The sequence below is a fragment of the Patella vulgata genome, chromosome 3 (genome assembly GCF_932274485.2).
Source record: "Patella vulgata chromosome 3, xgPatVulg1.2, whole genome shotgun sequence".
NCBI lineage: Eukaryota > Metazoa > Mollusca > Gastropoda > Patellidae > Patella > Patella vulgata.
This window is the reverse complement of record NC_065881.2, coordinates 86,489,105-86,508,440: the sequence shown is the minus strand read 5'-3', so window position 1 is coordinate 86,508,440 and position 19,336 is coordinate 86,489,105. Positions and strand designations below refer to the sequence as shown.

At 33.0% G+C, this 19,336-nt stretch overlaps 1 protein-coding gene across 2 annotated transcripts in view; it reads right to left on the bottom strand.

The window, feature by feature from the left end:
• Positions 1–19,336, bottom strand: part of LOC126816431 (sal-like protein 1) — a 71,537-nt gene that overhangs the window by 40,293 nt on the left and 11,908 nt on the right. For both annotated transcript variants that reach the window (XM_050542983.1, XM_050542982.2), the window contains exon 2: positions 1,570–2,595. In XM_050542983.1, coding sequence (XP_050398940.1) covers positions 1,570–2,595 — 1,026 coding nt within the window. The remainder of the gene's footprint in view (positions 1–1,569; positions 2,596–19,336) is intronic.

The window sequence follows — 19,336 nt, the reverse complement described above, 5'->3', positions numbered from 1 at the left end:
CACTGAAAATACTGTCGAAAACTTTACTCCCATTAAAGTTTGTTAGCTATGTGAACTCTTTAGAGGAGAGATGGTATCAAGCGTTCTAGAAAGAATACGCATATCCTGCCTCATGTATGATGCCAATCAGTACCCCTAGCTAAACAAATGAGAAGTGATATCAGATGTTCTATAGAAAGAGTAAGCGTACACTGCCTCATGCCCAACACCTGTCTCTACCTAAAGCTAAATGCACTGATAATTTCAATATAAGTTTGATTTCTTTCTTTAAAATAAATCAAAAACAAATCAAGAAAAATCCAAAATTAACCAATTTGAGGAGAGAACGATCACTAAAAACAAATTTATCTGAATAAAAAGACCACTGGAATGACTTTGAAATTGGATTTATTTCGGCTTTATTTCAATAACTTTGTGTTTACAGTGTCTAGTCTACCAGACCAATAAATGACTAAATTTCGACTAAATTACAGAATAACTAGAAAAAGAAAATTTGTCGAGGTATCGCTGATTTAATAAAAACTCGACGTTCATCTTAATAACGTCCAAACTCTTTATTTGAAAAAATAAAAACTCAACACCCAACAATGTTAAAGTCACAACACAAACATACTAGCGATGAATTTTTCGTGTGATCCGACATGCAGTCGTTTCCTTCCAAGATATGAATAAACATTTCTAAATTCCTTTTTTCGTTTTTAATACAAGAGTCAAACATAGCCATACTGTTTGAATGTGACTTCAAGCAGAATGTTAGCGACGAAGACATGGGGAGAGAGTTGAGGGAGGTTATATGGGAAGTTAATCTCCCCTAGATACAAGCCATAGTTTGTTTCTGATTTATGTTCCTATATCTAAGTCTTATTCAGCTTGTCGTTTTTCATTATTCAAACATTCACTGCGGACTCCAAATCAGGGTTCAAAATTAGGTCAGTTTTTTTTAATTCCAAAACAAATTCGTAGCTTTTTTTAGATTCTGTTTGATCAAGTGAAATGCTGGGTTAGGTCATGGAATCACAAAACGAGAACAATCCAAATATGGGTATCCTCAGGGAACAAGACAAAACACTGACATTGTAAGCCAAAAAGTCCTTTAATTATAAACCAAAATTTGTAGAAATGGACCCTTAATCAGAAAAACTAAATAACCTTAGTTAATTTTAACTCTTAACATTTAGTGTCTTATTTTCGTAAAAAAAAAATCAAATATTGATAAAATTGTATTATGTGTTAATTACTAAATACAAATCAAAGAAATTTCAAAATGTGATATAAGTTTATCTGACGTCTGATTCCGCCATGGTAATATTACAAACAAGACTGGACACTTCCAAGTCCCTAAAAATGCCCAATTGTTTAAAAAAACAAATTCATGGACTCTAAGATTCGTACCTGTAGTCATGGTTTCACCAATCGCAGACGATAAAATCCTTATTAGTACCAATTTCTTTTTCAACCAAATATACAAATGTCATGATTTGTACCTGGAATCTATGTTTAATGAATCAAATAAATATTTATTGCTAATATAAAAATAATACATCCTCAGATAAAATCTAAAATCCTCACCTGTGCCTCTTTGTGCGTATCCATCATCAGGTGGCGATAGTAGCAGATGTGGGGGTAGAATACTTCCGCGTTGTATCGGCATTTCTTTAGGTAGCGAATTATATGTCATATTGTTCATAGCCGCTAAGCTAGAAATGTACGATTTGTTTTCTTCGTTTGTTGTCGCTGACGACGACGTTTTTTCACTTTCACTTTTAACGATTTTATTTTCTTCTTCATTTATTTGCTTCATTTGCTCTGGTGTTGGTTCGTGAATCGGCGATGAGGGTTTCGGCGTTTCACAACTTTTGGATTCTATTTCGTCTGCATCATCGTCTGCTTCTCCTTCCATCTCGTCATCTTCGTCCAGTTCATCATCAGCTTTTGTCGTGACAATCTGATGCTGTAGTTGTTGAATTAACTGTAACTGAACGATCTGTTGTTGTTGAAGATTAAACAACGTGGCCTGTAACACCGCCATATCATTTGGCATTAAGTTATTATTTTCGGCAAACTGGGCAACAGCTGCTTTCGTTCCCGACATCGGTTCTAGTTTGACGTTTGACGTAGGTAAGATATTCGCCACGTTGGCCATATTTGCTAAGGACATAAGCTGAGGTAGCTGGGCAGCCATGGCCGCTTTTGATTGTTTGGACATTGTTAATTTGTTTTCTTTATTTTCTTCTTTAGTTTCCTCTTCGGAAAAATCGTCCTCATCCATTTTGTCGTTGGTGAAATCTCGGTTCACTTGTTCTGAGAATTGTTCAGGGTACACACCTTCGTCTTCCTCGTCAGGTGTCATTTCTTCACCGTCACTTACGCTCTGCGCACGCACGGGTACGTTAGTTTCATCTGCTAAAGCATCATCTTGTGTGTCCGCGTCGTACATTATCCGTCGACGCTTGGAATTATTTATACAATTGTCTTTATGTTCTAAGAGTTCCTCAATTTGCCAAAATTCTTCATGACAAAATTCACAGAGATGGGGCTGGGCGTCGGATGTGGGTGAGGGAATGGTAGCATCATCATCATTCTCAGGTTGAACTTCTGAAAAATACAAATTAAATGAAAAAATTAGTTATTGTCAGAATCTACTTTTCCTTATCATATTTGTCAGAAATAATAGTTCATACGCTGCCTCATGCATGTATCATGTCACTATTGTATCATCTGAATACGATCATTACATACCAACAGAAATGAAATGAGGTTTAACATCCTACTGTTCTGCTCCGACAGAGCTAATGAAGACGGGCATAAACCATACAGTGTGCTATGAGGGAAATTTTGCCTGGGCAGCGGCACTATGACCTATACTTATATCATTGCCATGGGATCTTTTACGTGCATGCTAATATACACGGGACCTCAGTTTTTCATCATATCCAAACGACTAGACAACGTACCAACAGCTAAAGAATGATTTTGATGTATATCAGAACGACAAACATATTTTAAATTTTTAAATATATTTATCTATCGCATATATAGAATTACTTGTACTTTATTTATTAACGATATATCTGCAGAAAAGTCAGATGTTAAAATGGTCATAAATCGTAACTAACTCACAATAATCATCAAAGGCCAGAACCAAACAAAAAAAACCCCAGATTTGACAAAACTTTGGGGAAATCAGAAAAATTATTTCATATTTCATAATAAAGTAGAAACACAGCATTGATGTCTGGGGACCAATTTAACAATGGTAGATTCTCCATACAACACTTCACGATTTTTTGCGTGTCCGTCTGGTGAAAAGATTTATTTCAAAATAATGTTCGCGTAACCCCTCGCTTGTCAAATTTTTCAGTGAGACAATCTGATTAATAGATACGTTTTCATATTTCTATGATACCATGGAGACGACCGCACCACGAAATATGGAAGATTTCAAAACTTTTCATCAAATCTCATCAAGATTTATGGAGATGGTATTATTTCATATTTTATTTTCCGGTGCTTAGTCTGCGTAAAATTCCTGCGAGACTCGGTCCAGATTTGTTGCAAACGAAAGTCAGATATTCCCACAAACAAAAGATTTCATTAAATGTGTCAAAAGCATTAATTCATATCCCCGTTAACAAATAACCCTTACAGCAATTCATATTTGTTGACAGCCAGCCTTTGTTCCCTGGAGAACGAAGACTATAGAAAGATCGTCATAAATATGATAACTAAATAAGGCTTTATGACCTCTGTCATTAATCATAGTCAATCAAAGCGCTAACAGCTTTCAGTCCAATTGCAATATTTTTTTTTTTCCTGCGGAGTCAAACCTTTGGATTGGTTATTGTTTAATAATCAGGATTTCAATAATCTACAAGGAGAGACTATATAGACCAAGCTTATTCCTTAATCCCTTTCAATTTTCAAATAAAATGTTTAAAAATAAAAAAAATTATATAAAATATAAAAAGATTTGTTATTTCGGAATGTCGAATTAAATTTGCTGTTACAGGAATTTTGAAAAGGGGCGAGGCACCGCATTAATATGGTGTCCACTACTATGTGGACTTTGCACAAAACTTTGGATTGATCCCCTGTATGGAATGTCAATTCAATATCTTGTATATATAACATATACAATTTTTACATATGATAATACTTTTACATTAACCAAACTTGTAATCTAAATGTTATCCTATCTGGTTGATCAAAGCTACAGAAAGATCACTTAGTTTAATCATATCACATAAAAGAATATTACATTCACATTTTACAACCAATAATTTCTATAACTAATGCATTTCGCTTATCTTGCAGGTTCATCACATATATACCTGATTGTGACGCAAATGTATAATTATGAAATCGCAATAAAAAAGAAAAATTCATAAATGTCAATGGAAATCTTTTATATTTTAATCATTAATATTTCAGTTGGATTCTCTTTTTTTTTACAGTTATTTATGGATTTTATTTTGTCTTTACGACAAGTATAATGGATGTTACGAATGTATAGAGCAAAGTTTCAATATCCATTTCATAAATAAGGGAAAAAAAATATTACCGGGACACAAACTTATGACAATGAGTATCAGGTGGAAGAGGGGGGATGGAGGAGAGGGATATTTTCCATGGAAGGTGGGACAATGGATATTAATTAACCCTTGCAATAATGTCTGAGGGGTTGTTAACCCTGAACCCTTGCCCATGCTTATTGAAGATAAAATCAGTGTTTTTAGAATTGGACCTGCCCTGTTAATGTCAATAAAGAGGGAAATTTACAAATCATGTTTTTAATATTTTATACTATCTTACCCACCCTCATTCATTCCTTCTCTCCCCAGCTCCCATTCCATCCCTTCCCCATCTCACCCCCTCCCTCTTTCCAACTCCCATCAACGCATCAAGCTCCGATAATAACGATATTGCTGATTGGGAATTGTGTTTCATTTCAGCGTTCATCAGTTATTAATTATTATTCCCTTTATTGTTTGCCGAGAATAAAGGAATTCATGGAGGCCATAACAATAAATTATACACAAGGCCAAGACAATCGAACAATAGGCTCGTATTATGATTAATGTTTAAGTATTGTTCTTACTTCGTGTAATATATTCATACTTAATATGGTTAATAATTGTAAATCATTGAACCGCATCCTCCGTCCGTGACAACAAACCATTTAACCCCATCTATCACTTTTTACATCATATTGTTGCATTTTCTTTTTTGTTTCAATTCGACAATATTTTTTATCTTTTGAAACTGAATTTGTAATTGTTTTATTCTGATCTGAAGAGATCTCGGTACAAATTCCCTTTTCAACTTTTATTTTTTAAAACTTGTATTTTCATTTTTTAACAAGATCTCTTTCAAATGTTTTTTTATAATAAACAAGTACAACAATATTTTGAAACTTTGTTCCTTAAATGTTTTTCAAAAGTACAACAATATTCTTTTTTTTAAGCATTGTTCTAGAATATTCTAGAATGGGAATGTCACACCCTGCCTCATGCACTCACTCTCTATGCACGTAACTTAATCAAGTAGAAACATCATTAATGAATTTTGGAATATGACATAAATCAGAATTGATATACAATAATTCCATGGTTTGTTGAAGAATCATCATTATCTAATGTTGTAATGACAATGTATATGTTATTGTTTAAAATCAAAAATTTGTAAAATTTTATGTCAAAATTATTCGTTGCAAAAAAGATAGTAAAGATTAAAATGATTTCAAGTAGTAAAATCATCGTTCTTCATCTTCTGCTAAAAAGAACAAAAGAAAGTGAATTGTTGACGAGTGATAATGGATCGATATAGACGAGCGGTGTCACTCTTAGAGAGCCAATCAAATATTAATAGCGCAATCGTATTCGTGCAATGATCGGCTATAGTATTAAATTTAATAAACATCCATTATGATCTCCTTCATGTTCTTCTGCTGCCTTTCACCTCCGTGACCTTTCTGCCTGTTCACATGATACTTGATTTCATGCTTAATAATAACTTTAACGACAAATTATTCCCGGACCCTGTCCGACGACGACAACATCATGGTATCATACTTCATTTCATTTCTTACAATAATTATTACTAGACGAACACAAGTGACAAATAACCCCCCATGTAACCTTGACCTCATCCTGTTAGTCGTCTAACACGCCATATAATTCGTTAATTTGATTTTCATCATAATTATTGAGATAAAATTCAATCTGGACACCTCTCCTACGATTAGGCTCGTCCATGCATTGCGATAATTAGATAGTATTTGACCCTTCAACTCCCATGTATCATGGAATCAACGGTTATTTCTTTTGTTTGACTGTTGATTAGTCACGAATTATATCGCATCCCCCTTCTCTAACCCTCTTCCCTATCCATCCCCCCCCCTCCCTTGCTCTTACACTTTTTCCTTTCGTGGGTGGGCTTTGCATGTTGGTCAAAAATTAATTTTTTATTTGATGCCCACCATCATTGGCAATAAATGCTACATATTTTAAATTTAAATTTTAAGTGGTACAAATTGTTTATAAATCTAAACCCCACGTTACTATGGCTACATCAGTGACTAAGAGTGAAAAGATTTTATTCTATTGAATACAGTTTAAAATAAAATTAATTACATTTATTTTCTTAATGAGAAGGAATAATATCTCTTTAAGGTTAAACAACTATTATTCATTTAGTGTTAAATCTTTATTTTATTTTCAAAAGTCATTAAAAGAGCCCTTTTAGATGTTTCCTCACATCAAATACCTTTTAATAAAAAAAAATATATGATTTTTGCCCATTTTAAGAGAATTACCTGATGCTTCACAAAAATATTTGTGATCTTGGCAGCAAGAATGTTAGCTATTTTGTACGAGTGCACAGAAAAAAACTTGAGTGAACTATTTGTTGGAGTGAGTAAGTGTAGAATTCAGTTATGAATATTTTATATTTATGCGTCTTCATCGCACACCCCTAGTTTACAATAAATTCAAATGAAGACTTAAACAAACGAAATATCTCGGCCATATTTAAACATCGTGCTGCCACCCTTGGAAAAAATCAACAAATAATTTCGTGTCACCAGATATAAAGTCAATATACGGTATTCCACTTTGCGGATATCTTTAATATTTCGCGTCTAAAATGTGCGCATATTTCACGAAATACCGACAATCAGGGTTTTTTCTCGAGCAATGTGGGAAGAGCGATGCCACGTTTTCTTGTTTGCTATCATCAGAATATTTCACAGTATAAATTTGTTCTAAGATAAAAATTTAACAGCCCCTAGAAATGACAATATTTAATTTTATGTGTGAAAATCATAACGTTAACATATCTACAGAAACTTGTTTGATTAAACTTAATTTTTGAGGAGATTTTTTCAAATTTCACAAAATCATCATCTTGTGATGTCGCCCATCTTCACACCATTGATGTGTTGCAACATCTCGACTATATTAGGAAGGGGGAGTTACACATATGATGCTTAATGTCCACACAACACAGGATAGGTCATTTCGGGACTAAAATATATTTATTTCGATATTTGCATTCTGCGGGAGAAAACCCACAACAGTATGCAGACAATCCAACCATTTCATCACATCCAAGCCTGGGATCCATCTCTTTGAGTTTATTGCATAGATGACAGATATTATGATCCCCTAGCGCATATTTTAGACCACTAACTTAATATAGCTCACATGTCATATAAATCAGAATGAGTTTTTCCTAATTATATCAAAAGAACAAGAAGATACTGAATGAGGAAGCAGCCATTTCTCTGGTTCTAGCTCATAATGCAAACCATTTCAGCAAAAATTTCATCACCTGACAATCTGTCATTTCAAAAATAATTCAACACGCCCTCTAATGACACGATTGTTGGCCTTTTAACAGAAAGTGTTGACCCCTGTAGAAATTGATACCCGAATTTACTCACTCAAATCTCCACAACGTCATATATCCCTGACCCGATATAATTAGTAAATTACAATATATTAATTAATTAAGAAGATGAAATAAATTATAAGATCTTATCACGGTACACCTAGAACATGTTAATTATCGTGCGGACGTTATATCGAGCGATACGATCTATCACAAGATAAAACATGGCTTAAAAATTAAATTACTTTATTACAACTCATCTCAAATTTCATCTCGATGATAAAATTTCAATAGTCTTCAAAAGAATACGAGTATACATCAAGTTCAACTTGCTGAATTTGTTAGGTTTTGAATGCATTATCTTCTTTTATTTCTCCAAGAACATCTGGTACCACATTTAGGCAGTTCAACCACAATAAGGGAAAGGGGCCTTAGATAAAGGTCCTAATACATTTCATTCGGGTAAAAATGCTAAAAAAAAGAAACGAAATGGGCTTTAACGTCCGACTGGGCTTATGAAAATGGGCATACACCATACAGTGTGCTATGAGGAGAATTCTGCCCAGGCAGTGGCTGCACCACTTACAAAAACTCCTAATAAGTTAGGAATTTAATTTCATGAGATTTTCCCTCGGAAAATTTTTTCTCACCACAAGTATGAAATGGCGTAATATATATTTTTCTTGATGATAGATGGAATCGACTAAGATTCGGAGACAGTTGTTTAATCTGATGTGAAGTTACGAACAACACAGAGATAAAATAGATGTTCAGATTATTCATACATTAACTGTATGACAGATGTGTGTAGAACTATACCGCGACAACTTTTTACAATATTCCCACACAAATCATCCTAAAACAAGAACAAGCCTTTCTACCTCATTAATTCATTAGTCACGCCTGGACGACTTCAGGCTGGATGTAACATATTGAAATGTTACTAAATGTCTGGTAAGACATGACCCTTGAACTCAATAAACCACCTGCCAAAATAAACCTACCTACATCGAAAATTAACTTTTAAAAAATCTTCCCAAACAAAAATCAGCTGAGAGACTAGACGTCATGATAATCTTGATATAGCTATTATTATCCAGTCTCTTTATGTAATTTTTAAGACAGCTTTACAAGACAGGAATATAATTTATCAACATTTTTCCTGTATAATAAATTAAACAAACAACAGAGTTTCGTCTCGAGAGCTCCACACATTAATCTGAATTAATATTCTCTCAAACTCACATCAATTTCAAACATATTAAAATTTCTGACTGCTTGAGTAGAGAGCTATTCTATTTATCTAGCTTATTTCAACCAATCTTCATTATTACCCAACAAGGAGTAGGGTTTCCTCCCACTACTAAACACCCCTACGTGCAAGCCAATTATTGAAATAAATCTGAACCATATGTAAATCCCGAAATAACCTAGTTTGTGTCGAGTGGACGTTAAACCCCATCTCTCTCTCTCATTATTGATTCAAAATATGTACCATATCCTAGTCCAAAAATAACCTAGTTTTATGTTCAATGGACACTAAACCCCATTCCTTTTACTCCAATTTTTCCTATATTTATTAAACAACTTCATTCCAATCTTAAAACATGACACCAACTTAATTCTACAAGAAGACAGGTTAAAAGATTTCAATTGGAGAGAAAACAGATTTTATACAAATTTTTGTGGGTAATAAAAAACCAGTAAGACATTCTCCCAATAACACCCCTTTAAAACAACAAATTTATCTACTATCGGGTCAAAAGGTTCCACAAGGGTAGACAAATTCCCATGTCATGTTAGTATATTGACCTTATTAATAGCAATTACCTGAAGGTGTGATACAGATAACCCTTACAGAACCTCTACAATATCTCTTGGGTGATTTCATGGATACTATGACCAGATAGTGTCATGGAGGTAAGCATGGAAAACAAGGACCTCTAGAGTAAAGACTTCAAGAAGCTGGAGAATGTTTGACCTTTTTTCCAAAGGGGTCTAATCACGTTCTCTTCTCTTTTCCTGTGGTCAGTCCATTTGTGATCAAAATACGTTATCCATGACCGCAACTTGACGAAGTCTGCGTGAAACCATGGAGTTGTTCACTTCAATGAAAGCTGTCTAGTTGTTCGGATGGGACGAAAAACCAAGGTCCCGTGTACACGTTGGCATGCACAGAAAAGATCCCTTGGCAGTTGGAATTCGATATAAGAGTAGGCCATAATTTCCCTCATAGCACACTGTATGGCGTATACCTGTCTTCATTAGCCCAGTCGGGGCAGAACAGTAGGACGTTAAACCCCATTTCATTTCATTTCATAAATACTGTTTAAACAACTTTTCACTGTATATGGTCATCTAAGCTTCGGGCCAAAATGTATTCTCGCATTCTGATCCATATTTGTCAATATTATTGTTTTCCAAAAATCATCGTCAGATGCCAAAGAAAGCAAACGTAAAATTCAGATGTATCAAAATCCACATAAAACAAACCAGCACACTAATTGTATTGTGTAAGTTTTTACAACAAACATGGCAGGTTTTGTTTCTTTATCGATCTACGTTTCAGGTTTTTTTTTCGTTAATTAGGCGTAAAAGGTCCCTGATAAATCTTCAAGATAGGAAATATCGTAAGACACCCCTTACTATTGAAATATGCCAGAACACAGTTCCTCGGAGAGGTGACAAGTAACAGAATTTGAACAGCTGATTATTTAAGATGTTTTTTTAACAGCCCAACGATTTATAGATTTATCTTTTAGTTTACAGATTTCATAGAAACTTCCACAAAGATATAAAAGAAAAGTCATTTCCTGTATCACAAACAAATTATTAGATGAAAAAAATACAGAAATCTTGGACCAGAAGTGTGTTCAATTTAAAAGAATATTTATATTAAGATACACACAAGGTTTCGTATTACTGCCACTGTTCTATAACTGAAAGAGCTGTAGTCTAATCAGGATTGAGACCGCTGCGGATCAAGACCACACACCAGCATTCACACATACATTTATATATACATACACATGTATATATATCTTCTATTCGTGTCATAAGTTTCTACTTAAATCTTGATTCATTCCGAAATTTCGTAAAGTTTTTTCTACGTTTTTTGTCCCTGCAACACGTGCACTAGATATTTTCTAATTGTTTATATATATCATGACATTTTCTTATATTATATTTCACGAAAAAACACTTAAATTTCTGGCAGGCCTGGGATGGCACTTTTAATAAAATCTCAGATCTGAAAGTAGGTTTTAATGCTTCCTGTAAAATTGTATACAAAATCTTTTATTTTCTTTTTAATGGAATAAAAGATAAATTTGATAAATTCAAAATGTTTCCTTTAATTTTCTTTATTGCGTTATCTTAATTGGATTTGGACAAATTTATGACGGCATGAAAACATACAAAAATATCTGCAAACTGAAAATGTTTTTGTTAAAGTAGGTTTTTATGAGATTATATATTACAGATAATTTTCTCTCAACTCTCTTTGCGATATATTTTATGATTACATATTTTTCTTAACTAGAAATATATGGTCTAATGCATATAATAATGGTTTAATCCTTTAGGTAGGTCTGAGCCAGTTAGTTACATGTAGTGATGAGTGTAGTGCACGATGCAGGGTATATTTACACCACTTTTCATTTTATATATTGTCTTAGTAGCATAATGGAAAGTAGTGGATATATGTATATGGGATGATTATCTAGGTAGACCATCGCGCCCAGTCAGTCACAAGTAGTAGTGAGTGTAGTGCATGATGCAGAGTAAGCTTTTTATTTCTAGAACACCCAATACCAATTCTTATCCAGGGTTACATATTTTGTCTAAGTAGCAAGTAGTGCATATTTATAGTTTGATCGTCCAGATAGGTTCAATTAAGCTCCCATTTAGATGTAGGTAGTGATGAATGTCATATCTGAGGCAGTGTATGCTTATAACTTCTAGAACACATGATATCACTTCCAATTTGAAGAATTCACATAACTAGCAACTCCAAGTGGAAGACGGATCGAAAAGCTTCTCCAATAGTTAATCTTTTTCCATTTCAACTAATCCAACCGACCCACTGAATTCTCCAATGCAACCAACAACAACCATAGATACCACGGAGCCAAGGTGTATAGATCAAATATCCTATCAAACTAGTCAAATATGGTTGATCTAATTTAACGACCCCCTACCTATGAAATTCCAATGAAACCAAAAATATCAAAGCACAGGATTATACATATATATCTCTATATTTATTCAATTAAACGTTCAAACTAGTCAAATATATTTTTTTTTCAATTTTAATAACGCCTACCTATCAAATTCAAACGAAACCAAAAATATTACACCAAGGGATATATATATCTATTCAAATAAATGTTCAAACTTGTCAAATAAAATATACTTTATTTACTTTTGTTAACCTATTTATAGACAGGAAATCCTTTACAATTAACGAAAAAAGGTGAAAATCCTAGATAATAATTCCAACTCGAAATCCTTTACAATTAACGAAAAAAGGTGAAAATCCTAGATAATAATTCCAACTCAGGTTCTACTTGTATATACAAAGGAATATATTATCATTTCAACTCAAATTATATTTAATAATATCATCTGTGTATTAAGAGTGTATGTTGATATAGGGTAACGTGGTATATAATAGTTTACTATGTATATATGATAATCTTAAACTTATATATACTATAATATACATAGTATACAATACTATACTTAATATAGATACAATGTATATCTTTTCCTATTGTCTACTCATATTATATAGACTATATTATCACATTCACATTATTTATTTAATCACGGTTTTAAAAGATTTCATATTTGAACAATTTTTTCTTCATATGATACACATGTCTATATTCGTCTTTATTCCTTGGCAGGAACAAACAAAGTTTGCCTTAAAGGTCATCAGCGCGAATTTTTGGGAGCGTTTTCTTCTTATGAATCATATTTTGGTCTATATTTTTTTCTGAATCAAAGTGTAAAAATGTTGTTTATGAAATGTCAATATAGGAGTGTAGGAAAACATCTTTCCATTCTTCTGCCGACATTTTTAAAATATTAATTGGCATGATATATGTGTCGAGGTGGGAAGAGGAGTAGAGGATGAGTGGTTACATAGTTTTAAAATAACTAATATTTACACGCTCTTACAATTTAAATTAGGAATGAAAGTTTAAAACATTTGTATGAATGAACCAAAGTCTTATCAAATTTGCGTGAATGAAGCAAAGTTTTTTTCAAATTTGCATGAATGAAGCAAAGTTTTTCAAATTTGCATGAATGAAGCAAAGTTTTTTCAAATTTGCATGAAGGAATGAATGAATGAATGAAATGAATGAATGAGTTTTAATGAATGAATGAAAAGATTTTTAATACTTGGAATGAATGAATGAAAAGATTTTTAATACTTGCACAAATTATTGAATGAATGCATATTAGAATCTGGACAAGGCAGCTGAAATAATCTGGGTCCAAATTCATCCTCAACCAAAAACGTTCAACCCTCTGTTTCATACTCATAATTCAATTTTTTTTTATCCAAACAAAGAAAAAGAATTTCAACTTAATAAAGAACATCTTTCACACAGCAAGACAAATATTGGACTAAATTACAGAAAATGAAATCAAAACACAAGTGTAGGCTGATCTTGAAATTAATTTCATTATTTATTCATAGCTTGTTATTTAAGAATAATAACCTTAGACAAGAAAAATTTACATTTAAAATCAGGCCGTTTTTGTCAATCGGACATTAATATGGGTTGTGGCACCATGTCAAAATTTTATCAATTTAAAAATCATTTTTCGTGGCATTGTTCAAGGCGGATCATATGACTGAACACAGAAAGAAGTTCTTTCATATAATAAAATTCAAGTAACTATCTGAATAAAAAGTTAAAGACGACATCTGCTTGGATATAATTATACTATATGGTTATAATAACTTCAATAAACACTGTCAATATCGCATTTTCTTTCTTCATCTTTGCCTCTATTATTCAATCTATCAACTTCAATTTTAAAATCTTTTCACGCTAAATTATCACAAATTTGACTGAAGCATTTCTATTACCGTAGAAAATGACGTCCTCACTCAGAGAAACGGGTAAATCCTTGAGGCAAGAAGCGGATAAACGAGCTTCGATTATCATCGTCATTTGTAGAATAAACAAGGTCGTTAATGATTGTTGCGGTAGCGTGTTGCCAGTATTCTTACTGTGTTGACATTACCCTTCCTTTATAAGTAGACGAGGGATTAAAACCTAGGGTTGAAACCCTTAAACACCCTTGGGCTTGTTTTCTTAGACTCAATGTCAAATTAAACACAGTCGCCAACAGAAAAAATGAAAAAATCCATATGAAGCCAAAATCTGTCATTGAGCCATTCATCTGCCTCCTTTACTCTCACAATCTTTTAATGTCTTGCATAATATTATGTTAAGATCCCTTTTATGTTATAACCCCCCTTAAAATACATCCTTTTAAACCCCTCAAATATATCCCATATTATACTTACACAGTCGACAATAATTCGATGAGTTTTCAGCCCCCTTTTTAAACCTTATTAGCTACTGTGGACACTCTTATTAATACTAAAGACAAATTGACACGGGGTCAACATCTCCCTTTGTTCTAAAGTAAACTCACGGCTACTTATAATGGAGATTGTTTTAAATGGTCAAACATGACTTCTGTATATATGTAAAGAAAGGTTTAAAGGGTCGATGTTACGTTTATTTTTTTTTGATTTGAACATTAAATAAAGTATAATCTTAAGCAGTTTCTTAGAGAGAGAGAAAGGGGGAGGAAGGGAGGAAGAGAGAGAAGGGGAAGAAGGGAGCACCAGAGACTAAAATATTGTATACTCTTCTTTCAACAATTCCCTGGAGACCATACTCCTTGTCAGGTACAAGCTTCCAATCAAAACCATGTGACTTAACTCAATGACAGACCTTATGAACTACAGCATAAACGTTAAACCACTCATCCAACGAAACTACTCTGGAAGCAACAGAGTCCACTAGTAGTTCTAGTAGTATTAGTATACTACTGCTTAATGTCCACTTCCATCAACAGTGATATAGCAGACTAGGGGTAACTATTGTTGGTAATTTTCACTATTACCATAGTATTGCTATTGGGTAAACAATATCTTACACCCCTACAACAGACAAACCTTGAAAGAGAGAGAGAGAGAGATATGGTTTTTAACATCCACGCGACACAAACTAGGCCATTTCGGGAGTAATATATGGTTCAATTTTATTTCAATCATTCTCTTGCGCATTAGCGTCTTTAGAAGTGGAAGGAAACCGGAGAACCTGGGCAAAACACAAACCTTGAAATGGCTGACATTGTTTCAGTAGCAGTACTATTAACCCTATTCACCTTTACATTTTATCTTTCAAGTTCACTTGTAATTCTAATAATGACTGGGTTATTCTAGAAGTATATCATTTAAACAGATATTTACATGTCAAATACTTGGGTATTTACACACAAATAGGTACAAAACCTACCAGCCATTGTCTTACACACTTTTCCTTAAAATCGGGAAACAAAAGAGAAGTGTTTTTCCTAATGTTAACATAGTTGTTAAGTCTCCACTCCCTTATTGGTATTGTCCATACTGACGTCGTTTTAGTTAAAAACAATTAAATTAAAACTAATTAATATTTCACTAGGTATGGAATACGCACGCATGAGTTATAAAATATTGTTAGACATAAATTGGATATATGATTCATCTGTATTAGTAATATTAAGGAAGCAGCATTTAGAAACAAACCACATTCAATCTCTGATTAGAGTTAAAAAACCCATCACATTTCTTAAATACAATGGGGGGGGGGGGGGGGAGGGGGGTTCGAATGGTTAATGCGAGCACGTTGTATTATAAGGTCTGTCATTGAGTCAACTGGTGTGGTTTTGATTCTCTGGTTGTATGTGGGGTTATCTCCGGGTCCTCTGGTTTTCGTTGCGCAAGCAAATTATTAAAATAAAATCAAACCATGTTAGTTCCAAAATGATCTAGTTTGTGTCGAGTGGATGTTAAACCCCATCTCTCTATTTCAATGTTTGAAACTCCCAATTCTTATATTCGTTACTATTCCATATGATATGAATCTGGCAATTCAATTTATTATCATCTTAAAGCGAGAATTTCAAATTTTCTAAGAAAGTCAAAACATAATTATTTCTATGTCTTTTGCTCAATAGGTTATCAAATCACTATTATACGATCATGGGCATTATTTCCCACCCTTAAAAATCTATGACACAGGAAATAACAACACAATTACCTCCTCTGTTTTGCTATTGACAACATGGGGCAGCCATTTTCCAACATTGGAATTTGAAGTTAAAAATGATATTTTTGCCAATTTCTCAGCTGGCAATAGCGAATTATAGGATTAATAGGATTATTCTTTAACAAGGTAGGACTGTTTATGGATACCATCTATTTTAAGGCTTTATTTTAATACATTTTAAAAATATAACTTGAAAATTTGCAATTATAACTTTAAGAATATGGATTATAATCATGAATTGAGCCCACGGACAGAAAAGGGGAGTATACCTTTAAGAGGTGGCCAGTCATTTAAATCCTTAAAATGTCCTTAATTTCAACTAAACTATTCATATTGTAATAACACTTGGACACCACCCCCTCAGACATATTCAATAAGTTATTACGTCTGGACAGTTGATCGTCTCAAATAGAAAGACATTTTGTGATCGTTGATGCAGACATCTTTTAATAGCTTTTAACATAAAATGTTGCCATTGAACAAACAGCAAATCATGTCACTGTGTCCAAAATTGCAAAACAATGGGCGTCTATGGATGCTCAGCTTTCTTCGCAGCCCCTCACTGGAAAATGACAAGTCGAAACGGTTCAACGATTCTCAATAAAATTTATCATCTCCGAGGAAATCTTTTGTTCGGTGAGTAACAGTATCATTTCTTGAGAGCTGACAAAAATTACACAATTCTCAATATCCAATGAATGGAGCTTATACTTGTAACTGGACAATAAATATGACCACCTGTGTCTTGTCTTTATTATCCAGGCTTTAGACATTAGGCAACAATAAGATATATCAAGTCAACAAAGGAATTTCATACATTTGTAATAATTTCGATGATCCCTGTGTAATTGTCCGCAAAATTGAAAAGACTAGGGTCACATTTTGTTTAGGAGTAGCCAGTCCATTCATTATAATATGCATTGTATTAATATAACCAGGGTCATTGAAGGTGTTACGTAACAAAAATTACCATGTAGGGGTCACAATAAAAGGGGTTTAATAAAGGGATGTTCTAGTGAATGGAATATCCCCATGCTTCATTGCTCTGAACATACTAATCACTTTTTAACATCTACCATAAATTTATATCAGTTTCTCATTATGTAATTAACCAGCAAACATTGAAAAGCCTGACAAATTACAGTGATATATTTATAAGGGATAATAAATATAAGGGTTTTTAAAAGGGAGTTATTGTTCCTGATCACACTGTGTGATAACAATCAAATACATGACATCGCAGATTTAGGGCTTTCATTTTAGGAGATGGGAGAACATTTACGGTAATAACCAATGTGTATTAAAATGAATCTATGTCTAATGATTGTTCCGTTTCAGCTGGGATGATTTTCAAACCATATGTAGAATTTCTGTCCCATTCAAATAATCAATCAAAGATACATTATGTAAGATTTAGATAAAGAGCTAGCCATTCTTGCTACAATAGTTCGAAAACAGATAATGTAAAATGAATAATTTAAAAATTTCATTCGAATTACTCTATTGCAAGCGAAGATATTAGCCTTTGAAGGTTTGACAAAACGTGTGCAATAATTTCAACCACCGTTACTGGTTGTTCGAACCTAATTCCCCTCCTCCAATTTTTAGCTTAAATCAAAATATGGCTGAACTGTTCTAATCTATTTAATATCGGAGAAATCCGATGCCATTGAGAGTTGATTATGGCCTGGATAAGTTAATTAATGTCTAATTAATAATTAAGATAATTTTTCAAGCCTAAAGAAAGGCCTGCAATAGGCAGATATAAATTCAAACCATTGCTCAAACTCTAAAAAAAAAAAAAAAAAATCTGCTTGTCATTGTCATTTTTTTTTTATTTTTGCGATTCTTTTAACTTAACTTTCCAACAAAACACCCCAAATTCGCAACTTTTAATGCATCAAAAACTTTTACACATACGTTTCAACTTTCCATGTGTCAAAAGATTTTTTTTTGCAAACACCCTCAAAACAAAAGCCGCTGCGCTAAGAATGACCCAAGTCTCAAGATGTCATAAAAAGAAAAATAAATGTTCGGCAGGGTTGAGGTTGGATGTCGTCCTTCTCTTACATAATTTAATAAAAGACAGCAAACTTGTGTTAACTTTTATATTATTTTTTCCAATATGTTACAAAAGTCTACAGATGACACTAATGAAAGCCAAAATAAAGAAAAACAGTGCAAGTATATTATAGTGAGTCCCTGTGATACAATCTTACATAACGGGTGTTAAGACAGCTCAGAGTGTGAGAAGTTGGGGGGTAAGGCAGATATGTGCGAATGAAATTCCCTATACAATATCAAATATCCAACATGACACTAATTAATACAGCGATTAAACTCCCCATTTTTACATTTATGTTACTTAATCATATTAATTACCCTCTTTTAAATAAAAACAAGAAATGTGACCCTCAGGGCTGTGTCCCTGTTCAGTTCCTTAATCCTGGCTAAATATACTCATTAATATACATGTCATATGAAAGGGAAAATAAGGGTCTGAAGTTTTGAAGGAATCAAAATACGTGTATATGTACATCTATATCATTTAACTGAATTGAATGTAGAAATTAATTAAAATGAATTGGGGATCTAATTTGATCAAGTTGTAATAGGGTGAACAGGAAAATAGGGTATTAAAGATTCAAAATATATGTACATTTATACTGAATGGAAAAAAATAAATAAATGGAATTAGTAATCTAATTGATGTTATAAAGTGTTGAATTGACATATACAGGAAGAGGAGGGGATTACAGAAACACTCATGGCCTGTTCTCTAATCCAGAATAAAAATACATTTCAAAACACAGAGAATCAATTTGATTATTTATGGCCAATTAAGTTTGAATTTTAGTACGATAAGGGGAAGGTCACAAAGTTTACTGATTTACAAAATTAACTTTATAATCCAAAAATATATTTTCCTCAAGATAAATAATTTGTCTTTAAAACCACAACCAATCTGATATCATGTTGGATGAACAAAGGATTAGGATTATTAATTTACAAGGCAATAAAACATTTTAATGGTAGATAACCTTGGCGTTTTATAACTTCCATCCAACGCCCTTTCCTACATAATAATTAATTTTCTAATT